The sequence below is a fragment of the Stenella coeruleoalba genome (assembly GCF_951394435.1).
Source record: "Stenella coeruleoalba genome assembly, chromosome: 9".
NCBI lineage: Eukaryota > Metazoa > Chordata > Mammalia > Artiodactyla > Delphinidae > Stenella > Stenella coeruleoalba.
Window position 1 is genome coordinate 98,972,862 of NC_137155.1, and position 21,775 is coordinate 98,994,636.

General features: G+C 48.5%; 1 protein-coding gene across 1 annotated transcript; it reads left to right on the top strand.

The window, feature by feature from the left end:
* The first annotated feature begins 2,944 nt into the window (after positions 1-2,944).
* AOC1 (amine oxidase copper containing 1) lies at positions 2,945-11,226 on the top strand. The gene is made up of 5 exons (XM_079931906.1): positions 2,945-2,982; positions 6,800-8,381; positions 9,158-9,443; positions 9,798-9,930; positions 10,174-11,226. Exons 2-5 carry the CDS (start codon positions 6,803-6,805, stop codon positions 10,441-10,443), a joined length of 2,268 nt encoding a protein of 755 aa, XP_079788032.1. The 5' UTR covers positions 2,945-2,982; positions 6,800-6,802; the 3' UTR covers positions 10,444-11,226.
* Positions 11,227-21,775: the final 10,549 nt, after the last annotated feature.

Here is a 21,775-nt window from a genome sequence, read left to right on the forward strand (position 1 = left end):
CCCTTAATCCAATGACTAGGTATCCCTGTAAGAAGAGGAGAGACATAGACACGGGGTGGGGGGGCGGGGGAGAGGGGGGAATGTCATGTGACCACGGGGGCAGGGACTGGAGAGATGTGTCTACAAGCCAAGGAACGCTGGGACACCGGGGATTGCCGGCAACACCTGAAGCTGGAAGAGGCAAGCGAGGGCCCTCCCCTAGACGTTTCAGAGGGAGCCTGGCCCTGCCAGCACCTTGATGTCAGCCTTCCAGCCTCCAGAACCGTGAAAGAATAAACTCCTGTTGTTTAAACCACACAGTGTGTGGCACTTGTTACAGCAGCCCTGGGCGTCTAACGCAGGGGAATCTAAACAGAGCCGCAGGCCTTGAGAAGCCGCAGTCCTGAGGGCCAGCTCCTTCTGAATCCTGCAGGATCCCAGTCAGGCACAGCTCCTGCGGCACTTATTCTGTGCTACCCTGTAACATTTTTATCTTTCTATGAACATTTTTTGTACTCCTTCAAAAAAAAACAGTGAAATGCGCACTTGTACGCCCTCCCTCCCTGCCTGCACAAAAGTAAGCGGTGGCCTCACCATCCTTCATCCTCCAGGAGTGAGCCCTGCAGGGGTACCTGCTCCCGAGGCTGTTTCTACCCTGAGATGCAACTACCTTGTGCCCACGTCCTGGGGATGGCGCTCCAGAACGACTGTGTCATCGCATCCCCTCCCTCAAGCATATTTCCCTACGTCTCTGCCAACACTTGGCGTCATCCAGCTTTCTCATTTCTGCCAGAAATGGGTATAAAATTATCTCTCGTTGCTGAAGGATTTGCGCTGTTTGAAACCCACTACATTTGGGCACCTTTTCACGTGCCCTTGCGCCCTTTAGGCTTCCCCTTCTGTAAGCTACCCTGAGATTCTTCACTCGTGTTTCCGTTGGGGTGAATTCCTCATTCTGGTTGATTTTTTAGGAGTTTTGTGTGTGTTTCTAGATATTAGTCCCTCTCGATATTTTTTTAAAAACAGCTTTCTTGAGATAGCATCCTCTTACTACACAATTCACCCATCAAGTAAATAATCGGATGGATTTTAGTATATTCACAGATATATACAACCCTCACCACAGTCAATTTGAGAACATTTTCATCAGTTCAAAAAGAAACCCCACATCCATTTGGTATCACCACCTGCACAACCTCCCCTCCTCAGCCTGAAGCAACCACTAATCTACTTTCTGTCTCTATAGATCTGCCTGTTCTGAATTCTTCATTTAAATGAAATCATATAATAGGTGGTCTTTCTTAACTGGCTTCTTTCGTTTCACATGTTTGTTGTTTTTGGTTTTTTTTTTTTTGCGGTATGCGGGCCTCTCACTGTTGTGGCCTCTCCCGTTGCGGAGCACAGGCTCCGGACGCGCAGGCTCAGCGGCCATGGCTCACGGGCCCAGCTGCTCCGCGGCATGTGGGATCTTCCCGGACCGGGGCACGAACCCGTGTCCCCCGCATCAGCAGGCGGACCCTCAACCACTGCGCCACCAGGGAAGCCCCATTTCACATGTTTTAAGATTCATTCATACTGTAGCATGTATCAGTACTTCGGTTCTTTTGAATGCAGAATAGCATTCCATTGTGTGGATACAGCACATTTTGTTTATCCATTCATTAGTTGGTGGGCATCGGGCTGTTCCCACCTTTTGGCTATTATGAATAACGCTGCTATGAACGTCCATATACAAGTTTCTGTGTGAGCATATGTTTTCATTTCTCATTCACTGAAGAGTGGAATTTCCGGACATACGGTAACTCTATGTTTAATCATTTGAGGAGCTGCCAGCCTGTTTTCCAAAGTGGCTGCACCGTTCACATTCCTGAGGACTCTGTAGAGGGTTCTGATTTCTCCACATCCTTAACCAGCACTTGTCATCTGACGTTCTGATTTCTGAAATTGCAAACAAGTATCGGGTTGATTAACAGTTTCCTCCTTCCTTCATCTGGCTGTCAGTAAATACTGAAATGACTTGCAAGAAGCAGGAAGATAATGATGAGAAAGACAAAAGGCATGTAATAATAAAAGAATAAGCCGTCAAGAATCGGTGAGCAAGGGAATTGTGTAGCTTGGTTCTCCCAAGCCACACAATGTTCCTGACTGTTCTTTCCCTTTGACCAAGAGCATCCTCTCTGCCCAGTTTTGCCCTTGCCATCTAACTAAGCCACTCTAGTACCATCTCCCCTCCTGGCACGGGTACCTGCCCCATCCCACCCGCACTTCCCTTTCCCTTTTCCCTTCTCTGGGCCGCAGCCTCAGCCCTCCTGATAGACTTTCTTCCCAGCCAGCTCCTCCCTCCTTCCTGAATCCTGTCAGGGTCTCAGAGATGGCTAATATGACTTCTTCTGGAGTCTCAGCTCAGTGGCTTCTCTCTCCCAAACTGCTCTGTCTCTGATTCTCCATTTACACACGGGTTAAATTCTCTGGTGTTTGTTTTGGTGTCCGTCTCTACCAGCTTCTGCCTCCGTCCGTATATCTGCTTCAGGTGAGACTACTTGCTGGTAAATTTCTCCTTTTCCTTATCTCCGGCCTCTGAAACTCACCACCTACTTTAACGGACCTTGGCACAGCACAGATCATAACAGAGGAAACACAGACAACGCCTGCGAAAGGTGTCCCTGCAGAAGGAGGATGATAGGGAAGCAGATCTAGGGCACAGGTGTTGTTGGGGAGAACAGAAGTGAACCCAGCTGCTAAAGTGGTGAAGGACTGGGCAGTTTCCAAACTTGGGTACTTGGGGTAACAGGCACCTTTTGGGCTGCAGCCGCCAGAGCCCCGTGCACTTCCTTGTACCACTGCCCTTGCCCATTGTGGAGCTCCTGAGCTGTAGGTCACCACCTTAGTCAGCACATGCCTCACCCTGTCCCTCCCTCCAGGGCGGGACCAGTAGAGCCATAAAGCTCAAGGAGTCAGAGACAAAGTCTGGCAGCAGAGGTGAGTCCAGAGCAGAGCACACAGGTACGTACTGATGGGGTATCCGGGGAGAGTCAAGCAGGGGTTGACTGGGAAGGAGGGAAGCAAGGGAAGATGGACATGGAGTGAAGGGTCAAGAGAAACAAGTACACAAGACACAGCCCAGAAGGTGTCACTCCAGGGCACAAGCCGCCCGGGGGCAAGATGGGAAATGTGCCGTGAGGAGGCGGCTTCTGTCCTTCGGGTGCTGGAGACGAACAGTGGGGAGGAGAGGGTGCGTTTCACATCTCCCAGCATGGAGGTCTCACTGGCCACTAGGTTCTCCCTTCTCCCATGGCTTCATTGTCCACCTCACCCACTGCCCATTTGGACATTGGACAAGAGGATGGTCCTGGGAAAGGGAAAGGTTAAAGGAATCGCCAAGTTCGGCTTAAAGGACCGCAGGTCTCTTCCTCATCTCCCTCCTTAGCGGAGCAGAAAGCAATCTGGGGATAAGAAGTGTTGATGAAAATTCAGTTAACTACCAAGTTAAGAAGGAAAAAGGAGAATTTGATGCAAGTCAAACTGAGGATTAGAACTCAGGGAGCAGATTCTCAGGAAGCTCTGAGAGCTGCTCTACCAGTTAGAAGTGGAAGGCACAGTCACATACATTTTCAAGACAAAAGGATCATACATCAAAATGCCATATTGACATTTTACATAAAGTTCACCAAGGATGCACAGTCCAGGTAAACACACAGGGAGCAAAGCCGCAAGTCACCATGACCCCCTGCAGAGCCGGGAAAGCACACTCTTCTTATAAGCGGTTGCATTGCTAGCATCAGAAGAAAGGGGGAAAATTGATCGTTACGGTCCAGCAGGCACTCCCATCTTTGAGGACCTCTGGTTAATGTGTAACGCAGATGCACCTTGCATTTTAAGGAGGGAAGGAGGGAGGCCCAAACAAACACAGAGAGAGAATTCTATGTTTAAGTCTTTCTTGCCCTACCTTAACATGTAAATTTTATTTCATTATTTCCCCCCTTTAAGATCATTAATCTTTCAGTAGAAAGCATTTGGTGAGCAAATATTTGGTCCCCCAAGGCCAGGAGGGTTGCTTATCTGCTCTGGATCCACCATGTCCCCCAATGCCCTGTCTTAACAGCCCAGTTCTTTCTTTCCTTTAAGGGGATTAGGCTAGTAGAATGCTTGGCATGGACTGATAGGCAACTCTAGGTTGTCCGATAAGACTTATGCCAATTTTACTCTGTATGTGAACTGTGCGTGCCCACTATTTTATATAGAGCTATAGATATGATCGGTAGTTTCAAGTCATTTAGACATCGGTATTTTAGGTGGAGTTTTGAATATACATCGAGAGGCACAAGAGATTATTAGTCTCTAAATGACATAGAACACAATCAACATGGCCAACAACAATAGCAAAGTCAGAAGCAGAGATTTAAGCTACGAGTCCCCAGAACTGAGCCATTTATTCAAGATTTCATTTAGACTAGAAAGGGAATTCCCCAGGGCAGAAATCTGGCTTCTTATGTGAGTCATTAGAAGGTTATGTTAGAGGACTCATCTGGTATGAGCATAACGCTGTCTGGATTACAGCGTAAGTTTTCACCTGCAAAGCAGTTTTAAAAATCAAGTGTCGTTTGATTTTTCAGCAGGACTTTCTCATCATAGAAACTTCAGAACTGAGTAAACTAATGGAATGTAGTAAACCAATATGGGGGTATAGGCCGATGGGGAGACTTTTTATAGATGATAGAAACATCTGAAAAGTCAGTGACAGAAAGTTATGTGGGGTTATCTCGGCCTTGTGTGGACTTAGGAATTGGATGACAAATCCAACCGCAGCTAAATTGCCCCTAGTCACTATATTCTGTGACAGTGTCACTAAAGAGTTCTCTTCCTGTCCTGAACTTTGGGGCAAAAACATAGCTAGAAATAAAACAATAACTTTTTGATAGAGAGACAGACTTTTGGTAAACAGTACAATTGAACTGGTAGGATGGGTCTTACAGGCCTGGTTTCGACTCTTGCTGTTGTCATCTTCTTCTCATCCTAGCTTGGTGATGCTCGCCTTAGTTGAAGCCAGAAACAGGGATCCAAGTCCATTCAAGTGGAGGGGTCTTTTTAAGACGAGAGGTGTGAGTCCATGAATTGGTGTCTTTCAGTTTGGCTGTGCATGGATTAGTGAATAATACTGATACTTGATAAGGTTCTTTCCATCATGGCTGCAAAGAATCTTTTATCTGATGTCCTTTCCAACAAACAAAATCTCTAGGTTGTAATCCACGATCCTTGGCACCTCCTGGGAGCTTGCTGTAAAAGTAGTTACCGATTTTTTTAATTGTCTCAGTAAGTCCCTGTCAATAATACAATATATTTCCTCTGCACCACTATGGGTGAAGTTTTCCAAAATATTGTTTTCCCCAGAAAAACCTTTTTTCAGACACCCAGCAGGTTAAAGAATGTACATGTTGGAGTAATAGCCATTGGGCTTCAAAAGACGCTATAGGTTTCATTTTGTTTTATCAGGTCTAAACCATATTTGTGTGGAGGGGTCAAAATTCCCCCTTTTTGTTGCCATATCTGTTTCTCTCCTTTAGAGGTGATTTCCTGAGCCTGTAGAAAGAAATCTTTTATTGAGTTAGCAGGGTTAGCGGACAGCAGTGGACATTCCGGAGGCTGGACAGGACGAATATTAAAGCTGCCCATCTGGCGGCAGCATCCGCAAGCTGGTTTCCTTTAGCTTCTGCAGCGTCAGATTTGGAATGCCGTGTTGTTTTCCTAATTGCTAACTGTTTGGGCAGTTGTATAATGATTAATAACTCTTCAACCTGTTTTCTATTCTTTTTAAGTTGTCCTGAAGAGGTTTAAAACCTCACTGTTTTCACAGCATTCCAAAGTTGTATGCCACTCCAAAAGCATAGCAACTGTCGGTATAAATATTTGTTACCTGGGCTTCCCTGGTGGCGCAGTGGTTGAGAGTCCGCCTGCCGATGCAGGGAACGCGGGTTCGTGTCCTGGTCCGGGAAGATCCCACATGCCGCGGAGCGGCTGGGCCCGTGAGCCATGGTCGCTGAGCCTGCGCGTTCGGAGCCTGTGCTCTGCAGCGGGAGAGGCCACAACAGTGAGAGGCCCGCGTACCGCAAAATAAAAATAAATAAAACAAAAAGCTCGCACTTCTTGAGTGCTTCCCAGGAGGCAGGCTTTGTTCTAAACACTTTATCTTTATTGTCCAACCGATTTTTCCATTTATTTCCATTTCACCGTTGGGTGAGTGGAGGCCCAGAGAGTTTAAACAAGGAGCCCAAGGCCACACAGCTGTTCCCAATGGTGAGATGTACTAGCACTCGAAACCTGGCAGCCTGGCTCCAGAGCCACATCTTTGAACTTCTACGCTAAATTTCAGATTTTATCTACATAAAAAATATCGTGTTGTATCAAAAACGCAGTTTTGCCGTCAATACCCATGGCACAATAGGCATTTTGTGGGATTTGAGGGGCACTGTGAATCTCCGAGTGACCTAAAGCTGGAGAGATAAGAGCTGCCCCGCAGATAACGCACAGAGAAGGGGAAAGGGAGTTTGCACAAGTAAGAAAATCTACGGGACTAAAAGAGGTTTACGGACCAGGGAGGAGACAGCAGAATTAAAGTCGATGGACAGCAGAGACCAGAGCAGTGTTGGGAGCTGCGTGCGTCCCCTGCTGCCACTGAGGGCTGCCTCGAGCTGGGCGGGGACGAGCCAGGAAGTGAGTCTGTGGGAAAAACACGAGGCCAAGGGATATCGTAGTCCAAGACCCGACCTGGTGGAAACCCATTTCCTCCCATAAAACTAAGTTCATCTATTCCACTGCATTCCAGACCATGGGGCGGAAGACCCTGGCCCTCGGCTGGGCGGGCGCTGCCATCCTGGTGCTACAGACATTGGCCGCGGCAGAGGGCTCCCCACGGACCCCGGGCAACAAGGGCAGGGTGTTTGCGGACCTGAGCGCCCAAGAGCTGAAGGCCGTGCACGGCTTCCTTTGGTCCCAGAAGGAGCTGAGTCTGCAGCCAGCCAGCACGTTGACCATGGCCAAGAACTCCGTGTTCCTCATTGAGATGCTGCTGCCCAAGAAGCAACACGTGCTGAAATTTCTGGATAAAGGCCACCGGGCTCCCGTTCGGGAAGCGCGCGCTGTCATCTTCTTCGGAGCCCAGGAGCATCCCAACATCACCGAGTTTGCTGTGGGACCACTGCCCAGGCCCCATTACATGCGACGCCTGCCCCACAGGCCCGGGCACCAGGCCTCCTGGGCCTCCAGGCCCATGTCCAAGGCAGAGTATAGCCTCCTGAGCCACACCCTGGAGGAGGCCAGCAAACCCCTGCACCAGTTTTTCCGTCACACCACGGGCTTCACATTTGGAAACTGCCACGAGCGGTGCCTGACGTTCACAGACGTGGCGCCCCGTGGCCTGGCCTCCGGCCAGCGCCGCTCTTGGTTCATCCTGCAGCGCCATATGGAAGGCTACTTCCTGCACCCCACGGGGCTGGAGCTCCTGGTGGATCACGCAAGCACGAACCCCCAAGACTGGACGGTGGAGCAGGTCTGGTACAACGGGAAGTTCTACCGCAGCCCCGCAGAGCTGGCTCAGAAGTATGACGACGGAGAGGTGGATGCAGTAGTCCTGGAAGACCCGCTCGCCAAGGACAAGGATGGAGAGAACCTACCAGAGGCAGCCCTCTTCTCCTTCTACCAGCCACGTGGGGACTTCGCCATCACCAAGAACGGCCCCCGCCTGGTGCAGCCCGAGGGCCCCCGCTACAGCCTGGAGGACAACACTGTGCTCTACGGGGGCTGGAGCTTCGCCTTCCGGCTGCGCTCGTCCTCAGGGCTGCAGGTCCTGGACGTGCACTTCGGAGGTGAGCGTATAGCCTACGAGGTGAGCGTGCAGGAGGCCGTGGCGCTGTACGGAGGACACACGCCCGCGGGCATGCAGACCAAGTACATAGACGTCGGCTGGGGCTTGGGCAGCGTCACTCATGAGCTGGCCCCTGGCATCGACTGCCCGGAGACGGCCACCTTCCTGGATGCCCTCCACTACTACGACGCCGACGGTCCTGTCCTCTACCCTCGAGCCCTCTGTCTCTTCGAGATGCCTACGGGGGTGCCCATCCGGCGGCATTTCAACTCCAACTTCAGCGACGGCTTCAACTTCTACGCGGGCCTCAAGGGCCAGGTGCTCGTGCTGAGGACCACTTCGACGGTCTACAATTATGACTATATCTGGGACTTCATCTTCTACCCCAATGGGGTGATGGAGGCCAAGATGCACGCCACCGGCTATGTCCATGCCACCTTCTATACCCCCGAGGGGCTGCGCCACGGGACCCGCCTGCACACACACCTGCTTGGCAACCTGCACACCCACCTAGTGCATTACCGCGTTGACCTGGACGTGGCAGGTAGGACTCGGGCTCGGAACCACCCTCCGGGCCAAATGTCCACATCAGAGCAATAACTTACACTCGTGGGAGATGGTGCTTAGACCCCCCCTGGAAGCGCAATACCAGGAGAGTTTACCCAGCCTGCATGCGTGGAACCTGCAGTGCTAGAAACCCGTGTGCCCCTGCAAAATGGTGAACGTGAATAGTGCCAGCTGTTCCCCTGGTGCTGCATTGACCCCCTAGGGGGACGGACCGGAGAGAAAGGCGTGCACAGGGCGGGGGAGGTGATAATGCCCAGTGGTGCTTTGAGTGGATGCGGTGACGTCGGGAATACTCCTCGTGTCTCCTGAGTTAGTGGTGTCACCTTAAAAGATGTCATGGGCGTAATGACAGGATGTGGCCTGACATCAAATCACATGTTAGAAGGGCCCCCCGTGACCAGGTGGGCGGCTTCTTCTCACTCCGCCCCTCTTGCCCCTGGGCCCAGCGGGCACTGACATAGTCTCTTCCCCTGGGGAAAGGTCAGCTGCCCTTTGCTGGGGCCAAGGCCTCAGCAAACAGACACAGAGCTCTGCTCTCAAGAGGAACTGTGCAGAGTCGCGGTGGAATCACCGCAGCTGCCGTGCCCGACTCTGAGCTGTCTGCTAGTTCCTCGGTCCCTTCCCTCCACCACCGTCTGGCTCAGTGCACGCCCCGGATACCCTCTCCACTCCTGTGGTTTGTTGCTGGGTGTGGTCGGGAAGGAGGGCCCAGGGCGGAGCGCTTGACTCTCCTCCTTCCCTGCACACACGCAGGCACGAAGAATAGCTTCCAGACCCTGCACATGAAGCTAGAAAACATTACCAACCCCTGGAGCCCGAGACACCGCCTGGTCCAGCCGACTCTCCAGGAGACGAAGTTCTCCCGGGAGCGTCAGGCGGCCTTCCTCTTCAGACAGACTCTGCCCAAGTACCTGCTCTTTACCAGCCCCAAGAAGAACCCCTGGGGCCACAAGCGCAGCTACCGACTGCAGATCCACTCCATGGCCGACCAAGTGCTGCCCCCGGGCTGGCAGGAGGAACGGGCTGTCACCTGGGCCAGGTGAGGGAGGCCCAGGAGGCCGGGAGGGCGGGAGGTTCTTCTCGGTGTCCCTGTGTTTCCCTGTGTCCGTGTGCGTCTGTGTTTCTGTCCAGGAGATTCTGAGTCTATGCTGTGGTATGTCTGGGCGTGTGTGTGTACGTGTGCACGTGTGTACGATCTTGGTCACATGGCTCTGTTTTGGGGGGGCAGTACAGAGCCCCTGCGGAGCCCTGGAGCCTCTGTTGACAGTGCGTCTGGCTGACTCCCGGGGATGATCCCGCAGCTGAGCGAAGGCAGTAACTTTCCCCCATCATCGACCCTGAAGATGTTCCCTGGGAGCGGCTGGAGGCTACCTTCCTCTCTCTGCCCGGACAGGTATCCCCTGGCAGTGACCAAATACCGGGAGTCGGAGCTGCACAGCAGCAGCGTCTACAACCAGAACGACCCCTGGGACCCGCCTGTGGTCTTTGAGGAGTTTCTTCACAACAATGAGAACATTGAAGATGAGGTACCAGCTCTGCCCTTTCCAGCCCCACCCTGAGACCAGATCCCCGCTCGGTCCCAAGATCTGTGCCCGGTCCCAGGATGGTGAGGGCCGGCCTGCTGCTTGGGGAGCAAGCTCGGTGGTCACTGGATTTGCCCCTTCCTTAAACATGGGGCTTAGGGGTTGCCCACCCCTTCCCCTCTGAAGGGGTTGCCCACCCCTTCCCCTCTGAACATCCTCAGCACCGCCCACCCCTCTCTCCTGTAGGACCTGGTGGCCTGGGTCACAGTGGGCTTCCTGCACATCCCCCACTCCGAGGACATCCCCAACACGGCCACGCCCGGGAACTCCGTGGGCTTCCTGCTCCGGCCCTTCAACTTCTTCCCAGAGGACCCGTCCCTGGCGTCCAGAGACCTCGTGGTCGTGAGGCCTCTGGAAAATGGCTCCACCTATGTCCAGCGCTGGATCCCTGAGGAGGACGGGGGCTGCTTGATGCCTCCCCCTTTTAGCTACAATGGAACCTACAGGCCTGTGTGAAGGCCCCCTCCCCCCACTAACTCCCACCTGAAGCCCGAGTGCCCCCCTTACCCCAAGCACAGACAGTAAACCCCCTCAGGCCTCAGCTCCTATGCTGCCTCCTGCAGAAGGCGTAGCAGATGAGGCCATACACCAGGCCGGGCGTGCGGCGCACACACCGATGAGAAACACAGGCCTTGGCCTCCACCCCAGAGAAGACCTCCATCACTAAGGCGAGGACACTCACGGAAATACTAGTTGACCTATCAGATCAGTTTGGAGAATCTGAGGCGACGGCTCCCTCTCGGGGGGCTGTGGGGGACCCTTCTGGGTGGCTGACAGGCATGCAATGGTGCAACCACAGGAAGACACTATGGAAAAATCGAGCAAAATTGCCAACACCTTTACCCTTTGACACACTGATCCAACTTCTCAGAGTTATCCTGGAGATCTACCTACAAACAGAGGAAGAATAGATGTACACAGTAATCCACTGCAGTACTGTTTGTACTGGCAGAGCCTGGAAACGACCCAGACGTCCTTCTACAGGAGAGAGCCTATAGATCTGAATAAACTACGGAGTGTCCACACAGTGCCAGTTTAGGTGATTGTAAAAGAAACGAATGAACAGGGGCATTCTCTAGACTGATGGGGAAAGATCTTCAGGATATACTAAGTAAGAAAATAGGTATAGAACAATATATAGATAGCATGCTAATCTTCGTGTAAGAGAGCAACATATGTATTCATAAAAACCCAAGAAAAATACACATGATTCTAATATAAATGGTTACCCATTGTCTTCGTCCATTCAAGCTGCTGTAACAAAATACCGTAGTCTGGGGGGCTTTTAAACAGCAAAAGTTTATTGCTCACAGTTCTGGAGGCTGCAAGTCCAGGATCAGGCTACCAGCAAGGTCACGTGAGGGGCTTCTTCTGGGTCAAAGACCTGTGACTTTTCGGTACATCCTCCCATGGCAGAGGGGTGAGGGGTCTTCCGGGGTCTCTTTTATAAGAAGATTAATCGATTCGTGAGGGCTCCGCCTTCATGACTTAAGCACCTCCCAAAGGCCCCACCTCCTAACACCATCACATTGGACATTAGCGGGGACACAGGCGTTGAAACCACAGCACTGAAGACACAGGGAGAAACGGGATGGCTGAGGCAGGGAAGGGAGAAGAGATGCTCCATTTGGCTGGGTTTCTTTGTGGGCTTTTTTTTTTTGAGTGAAGAGAGCCTGAAGGGACCCACAGTGGGGCGGGCAGGGTGGTGGGGAGGGGCGGGGTCTCCTCCCTCCCTCTGGAGGTCGAGGGAGCCTCCAAGTGTCCCGGCCACAGCGCAGTCCCAGGTCGGTGGGTCCCCAGGTGCCATCACCCCCCACCCCAGTGCTATGTTGTTTTTATCTTTTAATCATGGGAACATATTACCTACTCAAAATAATAAAATCTAAGTTTTAAAAGAAAAAGAGAAGGAGGGAGGAAGGAAGGAACTCTTATTGCTGATTAGCGGGATAAAGCAGCTGGCCAGGATGGACGGATAGACAGACTCAACCCCCCACAAAGATTTCCACATTCTAACGTCCCTGGGACCTGGGAATACGTCACCTTACACGGCAAAAGGAAGGCGTTCTGCAGGTGTGATTAAGGTAAGGATCCTGAGATGGGAAATTCTCCAGGTGGCTCGATATCATCACAAGGATTTCTCAGCGTAAATCTTCTATATTGTTCTTGGGTCTGGGGTGGGTTTTTTCCTTCTGAGGGTCCTTCCCGGTAAGAGAGAGACAGGGGGTCAGAGAGGAGAGAAGCTGCCACACTGCTGGCTCTGAAGTCGGGGAAGGCGCAACAAGCCAGGGGTGTCGGCGGAAAAGGCAAGGACGTGGATTGTCCCCAAGAGCCTTTATTAGCAACACAGCCCTGCAGACTCTAGACGGTAAGAGAATAAACGTGTTGCTTGAAGCCACTAAGCCTATGGCAGCTTATGTATGGCAGCGATAGGAACCAATACAACAGGTGTGGATTTCCACCCGGACGACTGTGGCTGGAAGGAAGCAGAACAAGCGAATCCTCCGCTGCCCCCTCACCACCACCTATGTGTCCCCATCTCTGCTTGGAGCTCAGTCACCCAAGCGAGCCCAGGACCAGGATCTGCCGACTGGGAACCAGGGCACACAGGGGGAGGGGGCCGAGTCCTGGCTTTTTGACTGGATGTTAATTATACAGATTCCAACCTTTCCCCCAAGACAGAAGACCGTAATTGGTTTAAGGGGACCCAGATGAGAGCAGGTTAGAAACCAGAGGACAAGGGGCTCCTTCACATGCGTTTTGTTGTGTGTGTGGGACTGTTGCATCCCCACCCACACTGGGGGCAGCTTGAAGACCAAAACCCATCCCTCACTTACCTCTGTGTCTCTTCATAGCAGGTCTGATGGTGTTCTGCATTCAGTGGCCCCCAGTGGTGCTTGTTGAGTGGCTGAGTCACCAACAGCCTAAGAAATGCAAACTCCAGATACACCTACTCCTCGTGTCCTCTTCCCCCCACCCTGTTCTTGTTCCCTGGCCCTAATAATTTGGGCCATTTCCCTGGCTACAGCACCGCCTCCCCACCTAATGAGACGGCAAGAAAACCTGAGTGTCACACCTAAAAAGGCAGCCCCAAGCACCCCAGAGTCTTCACCTCCCCCTCGTGCAGGCTCCAGACCCCTGGTGGTCCTTGCAGGCAACCACTTTTCAACCTCCTTGCTTTGTGTGATAATACCACCTGTGTGATAACTGACCTGCTCTTTTGAATTGCACGATTCCCTGTCCTGGGGCCACTTGAGCTCCACATCCCATAATCTGGAATTTCTAATGGATGAAACCAGGGTAAATCTGATAAAAATGAAAACATACCAAGTGTAGATGTTGGATCCAAGGATTTGGCTAGAAAGTTAAAAGGACGCCTACCAGGGAACTCCCCGGTGGTCCAGTGGTTAAGACTCTGCACTTTCATCGCTGAGGTCACAGGTTTGACCCCCGTTCAGGGAACTAAGATCCTACAAGCTGTGCAATGCAGCCAAAAAAAAAAAAAAAAAAAAAGACACCTACCAAACCCACAGGCTAGGGCATTCAAGGGTTGGTTTGCAAAAGTCACAGTATCCCCATCAATGCCTGAGAATTGATTCCGTGTTACAGTTACCCACTGTCACGTAACAAACTGCCCCAATTTAGTGGCATAAAATAACAAGTATTTTATTATGCTCCCAAACTCTGTGGAACAGGGATTCAGACAGGACACACCAGGGACGGCTTGTCTCTGCTCCATGATGTCTGGGGCCTCAGCAGGGAGGGCTCAAAAGCTGAGAGTATCTCAGAAAATGAGGAGGAACATCTGGAATCTTCTTCCCTTATGTGTCTGGCACCTGGGCTGAGATGACTCGAAGGCTATGCTCAGGAGGGACTATAGACGGAGCACTTATGCATGGCCTCTCCACGTGGCTTGGGCTTCCTCACAGCATGGTGGTCTCAGAGTAACCAAACTTCTTAGGTGGAGACAGGGCTTCAAGAGTGGGTGTTCTAGCAAACAAGAAGGAAACTGCATGCTTCTTAAGACGGAGCTTCAGACGTCACATGACTTCACTTCTGCCATACTCTACTGGTCGGTGAAGTCACCAACTCCCCCAAATTGAAGGGAAGAAAACATAGACCCCACATCTCAATGAGAGGAGCATTTATTCGTATATAATTTTTGTAATCTTGAAAAATGTTTAATTATCCAAAACTAGAAATTCTAATATATGACAAAATAAAACTCAAGACTGGGAAATATCAAAAGGGACAAAGAGATATGTCATACCTATATATAAAAAAGGATACTGGAGGGAATCCCCTGGTGGTCCAGTGGTTAGGACTCAGCGCTTTCACTGCTGTGACCTGGGTTCAATCCCTGGTGGGGAGCTAGGATTCCACAAGCCTTGCAGAGTGGCCAAAAAAACATTTTTTTTAAAAAAGGACACTGGATGCATATCAACTAATCGTAATGTATGAATCTTATTAGGATCCTAATCTGAGCAAAGAGCATCAAAATATTCATGAGACAATTGGGAAATTTGAACACTCATTGGATATTTAACGCTACTAAGAAATTATTATAAATTTTTTAGGAGTGATGATGGTATTGTGGTTATGTTTTAATAAGAATTCCTTACCTTTTATGGATAGGTGCTAACGTATTTACTAATAAAATGATATGATGTCTGTCACTTACTTCAAAATAATCAAGTAGAAGGGCTGTGGAAGAGTCCATGGGGTACAAATGAAATGAGGTTAACCACGCGTTGTTGAACCTGGATTCAGGAGGGTTTGTTTTATTCTTTTCTCTACTTCCGTGTATGCTTGAAAGAGGATGATACACCTTGATAAAAGAAACAAGAGATGAAGGAGATACAACACGTGTGCACCTAGCAAGATTATCTCAAGTGCACGAAGAAAACATACTTAGTACATAACTCAGAAACTGACAGGTCAAGCAGATGAAAACTAAGCAGAGATATAGATTATCTGAATAATACATTTAATAAGTTCAAATGTATATATTGATATAAACCTCTACACTCTACTTGAAAGTTGCTAGGAGGGTAATTCTTTTTTTTTTAATTAATTAATTTATTTATTTATTTATTTTTGGCTGTGTTGGGTCTTCGTTTCTGTGCGAGGGCTTTCTCTAGTTGTGGCGAGCGGGGGCCGTGGTGCGCTTGCCTCTCACTGTCGCGGCCTCGCCTGTTGCGGAGCACAGGCTCCGGACGCGCAGGCTCAGTAGTTGTGGCTCACGGGCCCAGCCGCTCCGCGGCATGTGGGATCTTCCCAGACCAGGGCTCGAACCCATGTCCCCTGCATTGGCAGGCGGACTCTCAACCACTGCGCCACCAGGGAAGCCCCGAGGGTAATTCTTAAAAGCTCTCATCACAAGAAAAAAAAATGTAACTATGTGAGGTGATGGAAGTTAACTGGGCTTGTTGTGGTGACATTTTGCAATACGCACATGTATCAAATCATTATGTGGTACAGCTAGAACTCATACAATGTTACATGTCAATTATATCTCAATAAAACTGGTGAAAATTTAAAATAAAAAAATAAAAGGATATGGCATGAGCAAATATGTGTTGGGGATATTTCACCAAGTCTCAACTTCCTACACGCAAAAGCTGGATCATAAGAACAAAACACTGCATCTGTGTAATTCAGCAATTACTATTTTACTAAAAATAAGGAAGACCCGACCCAGGAAAGAGAGAAAAGCATTATTTTGAAATCTGCGGCGCCGCATCACCATATTTTATAAGAATACATACGAAATCAAGGGTATATGTCAAATTTAAAAATAAAGGGGGCTCAGGCTGTCCCTACGCTTCTTCTCCTCACCATCTTCATGACCTCCTTTCGCCAAGGCTTCCCAGGCGCTGAAGACCGGTTCCTTCTGGACTCCACATCTTTGCTCCTTTGGGGAGAAAGAGCTGAGATTTCGCGGCGCCGCCGCCGGTTGGGCGCTAGGTGGCGCCGCTGCGCTTCTGCGCCCACCCACACCCTCCCTCCCATCCCCGCCACGACGCCGCCCCGAGCCCGAGATCCCCTCCAGACCCGAGGCTCCTCCGCAGTCCTGCTGTATGCACCACTGGGTCCAAATTCAGCGTCCAGACAGGTGCACCTGGGGAGGCCTGGGAGTGATGGCAGGCTACAGAGTGGCCAGACGCCTGCCTTCCTGCAGGGAGTGTCTTCTCCAAAGCCCAGCATTCACGTCTTATTGCATATTATTCACTTCCCTTACTCCTTCCTGCCCCCTCCTCGGGGCCCGTTTCTCCTCCAGGACCTCTAAGAATGTGCCTTCAGCTTATGTTTCCAAACCTCCTGGGTTGTCTCAGGCCGCCTACTGGCTCCATTCTGAGTCGGGAGAGCAAGCAACATGTTTGCCAGAAAGAGCACCGCCAAAAACTACAACAGGCCTCTTATTATCAAGGAAAGAAGCACCGGGTTGTTGCATTAGTGGGTTACTTTAATTCTGTAGATTAGTCTCACCTTGTCTGTAGTTGAAGTAACAGAACCATCTCCAACTCGCGAAAGCACGAATGCAGAACGTACTGCCGGCGCGCAGGGCTGTCTCTACGTAACTGGCCATAATAGAGAGGGCATTTGGGCTGGCCATGAACTAATTCTGGAATCCTGGTACCACATGCGCATTATCCACCTCCCGGTCCAGGGAGGATAACCAGGGGCAGGCAGGGATCACAGCAGTGGCTTTAAGAAGTGACAGGCTCCACTCTTTGGCAGCCTTCCAAGGTGTGCAGCCAGGCTCCTGGCCGACCAGACTTGGCCATCAAGCTGAGTAGGTTAACAAGGGACAAAGAAATGTAGAGAGTGCAAGCTAGAGGAGAAGCCTGCTTCCTCCTGGGCCGCCACCTTCCCCAACTTTCTATTCTGTTTTCAAGGAGACATGGGAAAAAATAAGCCCATGGGTGTGGTTGGTTCTCCCTTCCCTCCCCCCATGCCTCGGAATGAAGGGCTAGTGCCGTTTCCACCTGGGAGATGGGCCAACGCTGCCCATTCCTGTTCTACCTGATCATCTATGGAAACTGGGGCGGGAGGGGGTGGACAGCAGACCGGCACACCTGTCATCTTTCTCTCCTCCCTTCCACACCTGCATCCAGCTGGTGGGAAAATCTGAGACAGTTTGGGGTGAGAGGAGACTCACTGAACAGCCCTCCACTCTCTGCTGTAGTCTCCCCTAAAGAGATTGGGGCCACCCCCAGTTAACAATTCGTGTGAGCTCTCTTGCCTTTGCTCCTGCTTGCCTACCCCTAACCCCAGGACTCCAGTGGGGCAGGTTCATTCCGGGTTCCCTGGTGCCGAAGGAATGTGAATTAAGCAAACAAATTTTCACATTGTGCTTAATATTCCAGAAAACTGTCTGAATACCTTTTATTTTTCCAGCAGTAAGGAGGTAAATCTTTTTTTTTTTTTTACTGTATGGTTTTATTTATATGTGGAATCTAAAAAACAAATGCACAAAACAGAGTTATAGGTACAGAGGACAAACAGGTGTTTGCCAGAGGGGAGGGCAGCAGGCAGAAGAAAGAAAGAAGTGAGGGAGATTAAGAGATACAAACTTCCATTTGCAAAATAAATGAGTCATGGGTAAGAAATGCACCCTATAGGGAATAGTTAATAACTATGTGATATCTTTGTAGGATGACATATCCGTAACTAGACTTATGGTGGTGATTGGTTTGAAATGTATGGAAGTATCAAATTGCTGTTATGTAACAGAAACTAACATAATGTTGTAGGTCAATTACACTTCAAAAACAGACAAACGGGGCTTCCCTGGTGGCACAGTGGTTGAGAGTCCGCCTGCCGATGCAGGGGACGCGGGTTCATGCCCCGGTCCGGGAAGATCCCACATGCCGCGGAGTGGCTGGGCCTGTGAGCCATGGCCGCTGAGCCTGCGCGTCCGGAGCCTGTGCTCCGCAACGGGAGAGGCCACAACAGTGAGAGGCCCGCGTACCGCAAAAAAAAAAAAAAAAAAAAGACATAGAAAAATAGATCAGATTTGTGGTTACCAGGGGCAGGGGATGAGAAAAAGGGAGATTGTGTGAAGGCCGTCACAAGGTACAAACTTATAAGATCAATAAGTACTAGTGGTTTAATGTACAACATGATAAAAATATAATTAACACTGCTTACATTATACATGAAATTTGCTAGGAGGGAAAATTCTAAGTTCTCATCACAAGAAAAAAAATTTTAACTTCTTTAATTTTGTATCTATATGAGATGATAGATGTTCACTAAACTTATCATGAATCATGCTTCAAACCTTAAACTTACACAGTACTTTACGTCAGTTATATCTCAATAAAACTGGAAGAAAAAAATAAAGTTCATAATTGTAGTTTAAAACCATTATTCCAATTAGCCAAATATGTTTCAAGGTTTAAGGAGGTAAATCTTAAACCTTTCATCTTAACACCATTAAGGCAAGTTTGTTATAGGATTTGGACAAAGCACTTGTATAACAACTGATCCAATATTTAAAACATCAACAGTTTTTATCCTAGCCATTGTTTTTTAATTTTTGAGATTATCTGAACATTGTTTCAAAGCTTTGAAACTACTAAAAGACAAAAGATGGTGAATGTCTGTAAAAGGAAAAGGAAGGTAACAACTCTTTTAGCATTAGGGGGAAAATCTAATCTTCTTAAACACGAAGGGTTACAGTTCAGTAGAAAATAACTTCTTGCAAAGAGGAGCCAGGAAATGTATTTGCTTTGAAACTTTTTACTTTTAACCTTCAATCTTCCTGAGGAAGCTGTTCACTGTGCTTAAAACAAAACAAAAACAAAAAACAAACAAAAACTTCTTTTAACTTCTGATCATAGCTTCCTTGAGTTAAGAGGAGTGTCTTTAACATTAGCTGATATACTTATTAATGCATCCCACATCTGAACATCATCTCTAACACCTGGAATATTCTATGATTAACTCGTAAGTTAACAAAACAAAACTCACAGAAAGAAAGAAAGAAGGAAGGAAGAAAAAGAAGAGATCCACTTTCAAAATGGTGGTGTGAGGAGCTCTGCAAACCTCCGGAGCAAAACACTCATAACTGGTAAAAAATATATTTAATTGTATTTTTTCAGCATTTAAAGTCTCTGGGACCTCAGTTCCTCTTGCCTCAGTTTGTTTGTAGGTCAGAGATTTCATGCTGGGAGCAGCAAGCTGAGAAGACCAGAGCTATTGCTTCCACCCAAAGCCCCACCTTGTAAAGCAGGGGCGTCACTCAGAGAAGGAAGCCACTGTCTCTGCCCCCAGCTCTGAAGCAGTGGTTCAAATTGTGCCATGGAAAGAGAAGGCCATAAGAATAGAGAGCTATGATGTGAAAGAAAGAAAGAGAGAAAGGGAGGGGGGAGGGAGGATGGAAGGGAGGGAAAGAAAGAAAGAAGGAGAGAGAGGAAGAAAGAAAGAGAAAGAGAGAAAGAGAGAAGAAAGAAAGAAAGAAAAGAAAAGAAAAAAGAGAGAGAAAGAAAGGAAGTAAGAAAAGGAGGAGGGAGGGAGGGAGGAAGGAAGGGAGGGAAAGAAAGAGAGAGAGAGAGAAAGGAAGGAAGGAAGAAAGGGAGGGGGAGGGAAGGAGGGAAAGAAAGAAAGAAGGAGAGAGAGGAAGAAAGAAAGAGAAAGAGAGAAAGAAAGAAAAAGAAAGGAGAGAAGAAAGAAAAGAGAGAAAGAAAGAGAAAGAAAGAAAGAAAGAAAGAAAGAAAGAAAGAAAGAAAGAAAGAAAGAAAGAAAGAAAGAAAGAAAGAAAGAAAGAAAGAAAGAAAGAAAGGCAAGCTGACTTTATTTAGAACAAAATGTTGGGGAAGTTCTAGCATAAGGGTGCTCTTGAAAACCATGGAGATTTTGGTGGTAAACAGTGACGAGAACACTGGTAGCTCCATAAGAGCAATGAGCTAAACTGCAGGTCAGCTAGTTTGTCAGAGAAAAAAAAAGAGAGAGAGACAGCGAAGACTCCTCCAGAAGTTAGAACAAACCTCAAAGGCTGGCCTCAAAAAACCACTCCCAAGTGTGAGATTAGAACACTCCCTAACACCGTACACAAAAATAACTCAAAATGGATTAAAGACCTAAATGTAAGGCCAGACACTATCAAACTCTTAGAGGAAAACATAGGCAGAACACTCTATGACATAAATCACAGCAAGGTCCTTTTTGACCCACCTCCTAGAGAAATGGAAATAAAAATAAACAAATGGGACCTAATGAAACTTCAAAGCTTTTGCACAGCAAAGGAAACCATAAACAAGACCAAAAGACAGCCCTCAGAATGAGAGAAAATATTTGCAAATGAAGCAACTGACAAAGGATTAATCTCCAAAATTTACAAGCAGCTCATGCAGCTCAATAACAAAGAAACAAACAACCCAATCCAAAAATGGGCAGAAGACCTAAATAGACATTTCTCCAAAGAAGATATACAGATTGCCAACAAACACATGAAAGAATGCTCAACATCATTAATCATTAGAGAAATGCAAATCAAAACTACAATGAGATATCATCTCACACCGGTTAGAATGGCCATCATCAAAAAATCTAGAAACAATAAATGCTGGAGAGGGTGTGGAGAAAAGGGAACACTCTTGCACTGCTGGTAGGAATGTGAATTGGTACAGCCACTATGGAGAACAGTATGGAGCTTCCTTAAAAAACTACAAATAGAACTACCATTCAACCCAGCAATCCCACGACTGGGCATATACCCTGAGAACACCATGATTCAAAAAGAGTCATGTACCAAAATGTTCATTGCAGCTCTATTTACAATAGCCAGGAGATGGAAACAACCTAAGTGTCCGTCAACAGATGAATGGATAAAGAAGATGTGGCACAGATATACAATGGAATATTACTCAGCCATAAAAAACAAAATTGAATTATTTGTAGTGAGGTGGATGGACTGAGAGTCTGTCATACAGAGTGAAGTAAGTCAGAAAGAGAAAAACAAATACTGTTTGCTAACACATATATATGGAATCTAAGAAAAAAATAAAATAAAAAGGTCATGAAGAACCTAGGGGTAAGACAGGAATAAAGACAGAGACCTACTAGAGAATGGACTTGAGGATATGTGGAGGCGGATGGGTAAGCTGGGACAAAGTGAGAGAGTGGCATGGACATATATACACTACCAAACATAAAATAGATAGCTAGTGGGAAGCAGCCGCATAGCACAGGGAGATCAGCTCGGTGCTTTGTGACCACCTAGAGGGTGGGATAGGGACGGTGGGAGGGAGGGAGGGAGACGTAAGAAGGAAGAGATATGGGAACATATGTATATGTATAACTGATTCACTTTGTTATAAAGCAGAAACTAACACACCATTGTAAAGCAATTATACTCCAATAAATATGTAAAAAAAAAAAACACTCCCATAAAGAGGCCCAAATTTAAACTGGATCAGACAGTGAGGCACTGTATACCCCAGGCACGGTTGAAAACAATAGAGCAGTCAACCAGTAGTCAGTGGAGCCTAACATCTGAGTGTGATGCCAACAGAGACAGAAGGTTTAAGAGAGAGGTCAGGGGAAGAGAAAATCAAGCTGCTCTCGTCCCAGGGCGATTGTGCACAGGCTGAGTCTGCACCTTCTGAGGAGCAAGATTAGAGCCTTCATACTACGGGTAAACACACTCCACAAAAATAACCCAGCAAAGTCACCAAAGCAACAAACCAGCAACAGCAAGAAGCCTGGGGGCGGGGGCAGGGTCAGTGTCCAGTATCAGTGCGAGTTTGTCTTAACTGTCTTAACGGTCTAAAGAAAAAATATA

Bases quoted from the DNA above. Each gene is read 5' to 3' on its own strand.
- AOC1 (XM_079931906.1), top strand. From the start codon at position 6,803: ATGGGGCGGAAGACCCTGGCCCTCGGCTGGGCGGGCGCTGCCATCCTG. The intron at 8,382-9,157 runs GTAGGACTCGGG...GCACACACGCAG, and splicing joins CGTTGACCTGGACGTGGCAG to GCACGAAGAATAGCTTCCAG. The intron at 9,931-10,173 runs GTACCAGCTCTG...TCTCTCCTGTAG, and splicing joins ATGAGAACATTGAAGATGAG to GACCTGGTGGCCTGGGTCAC.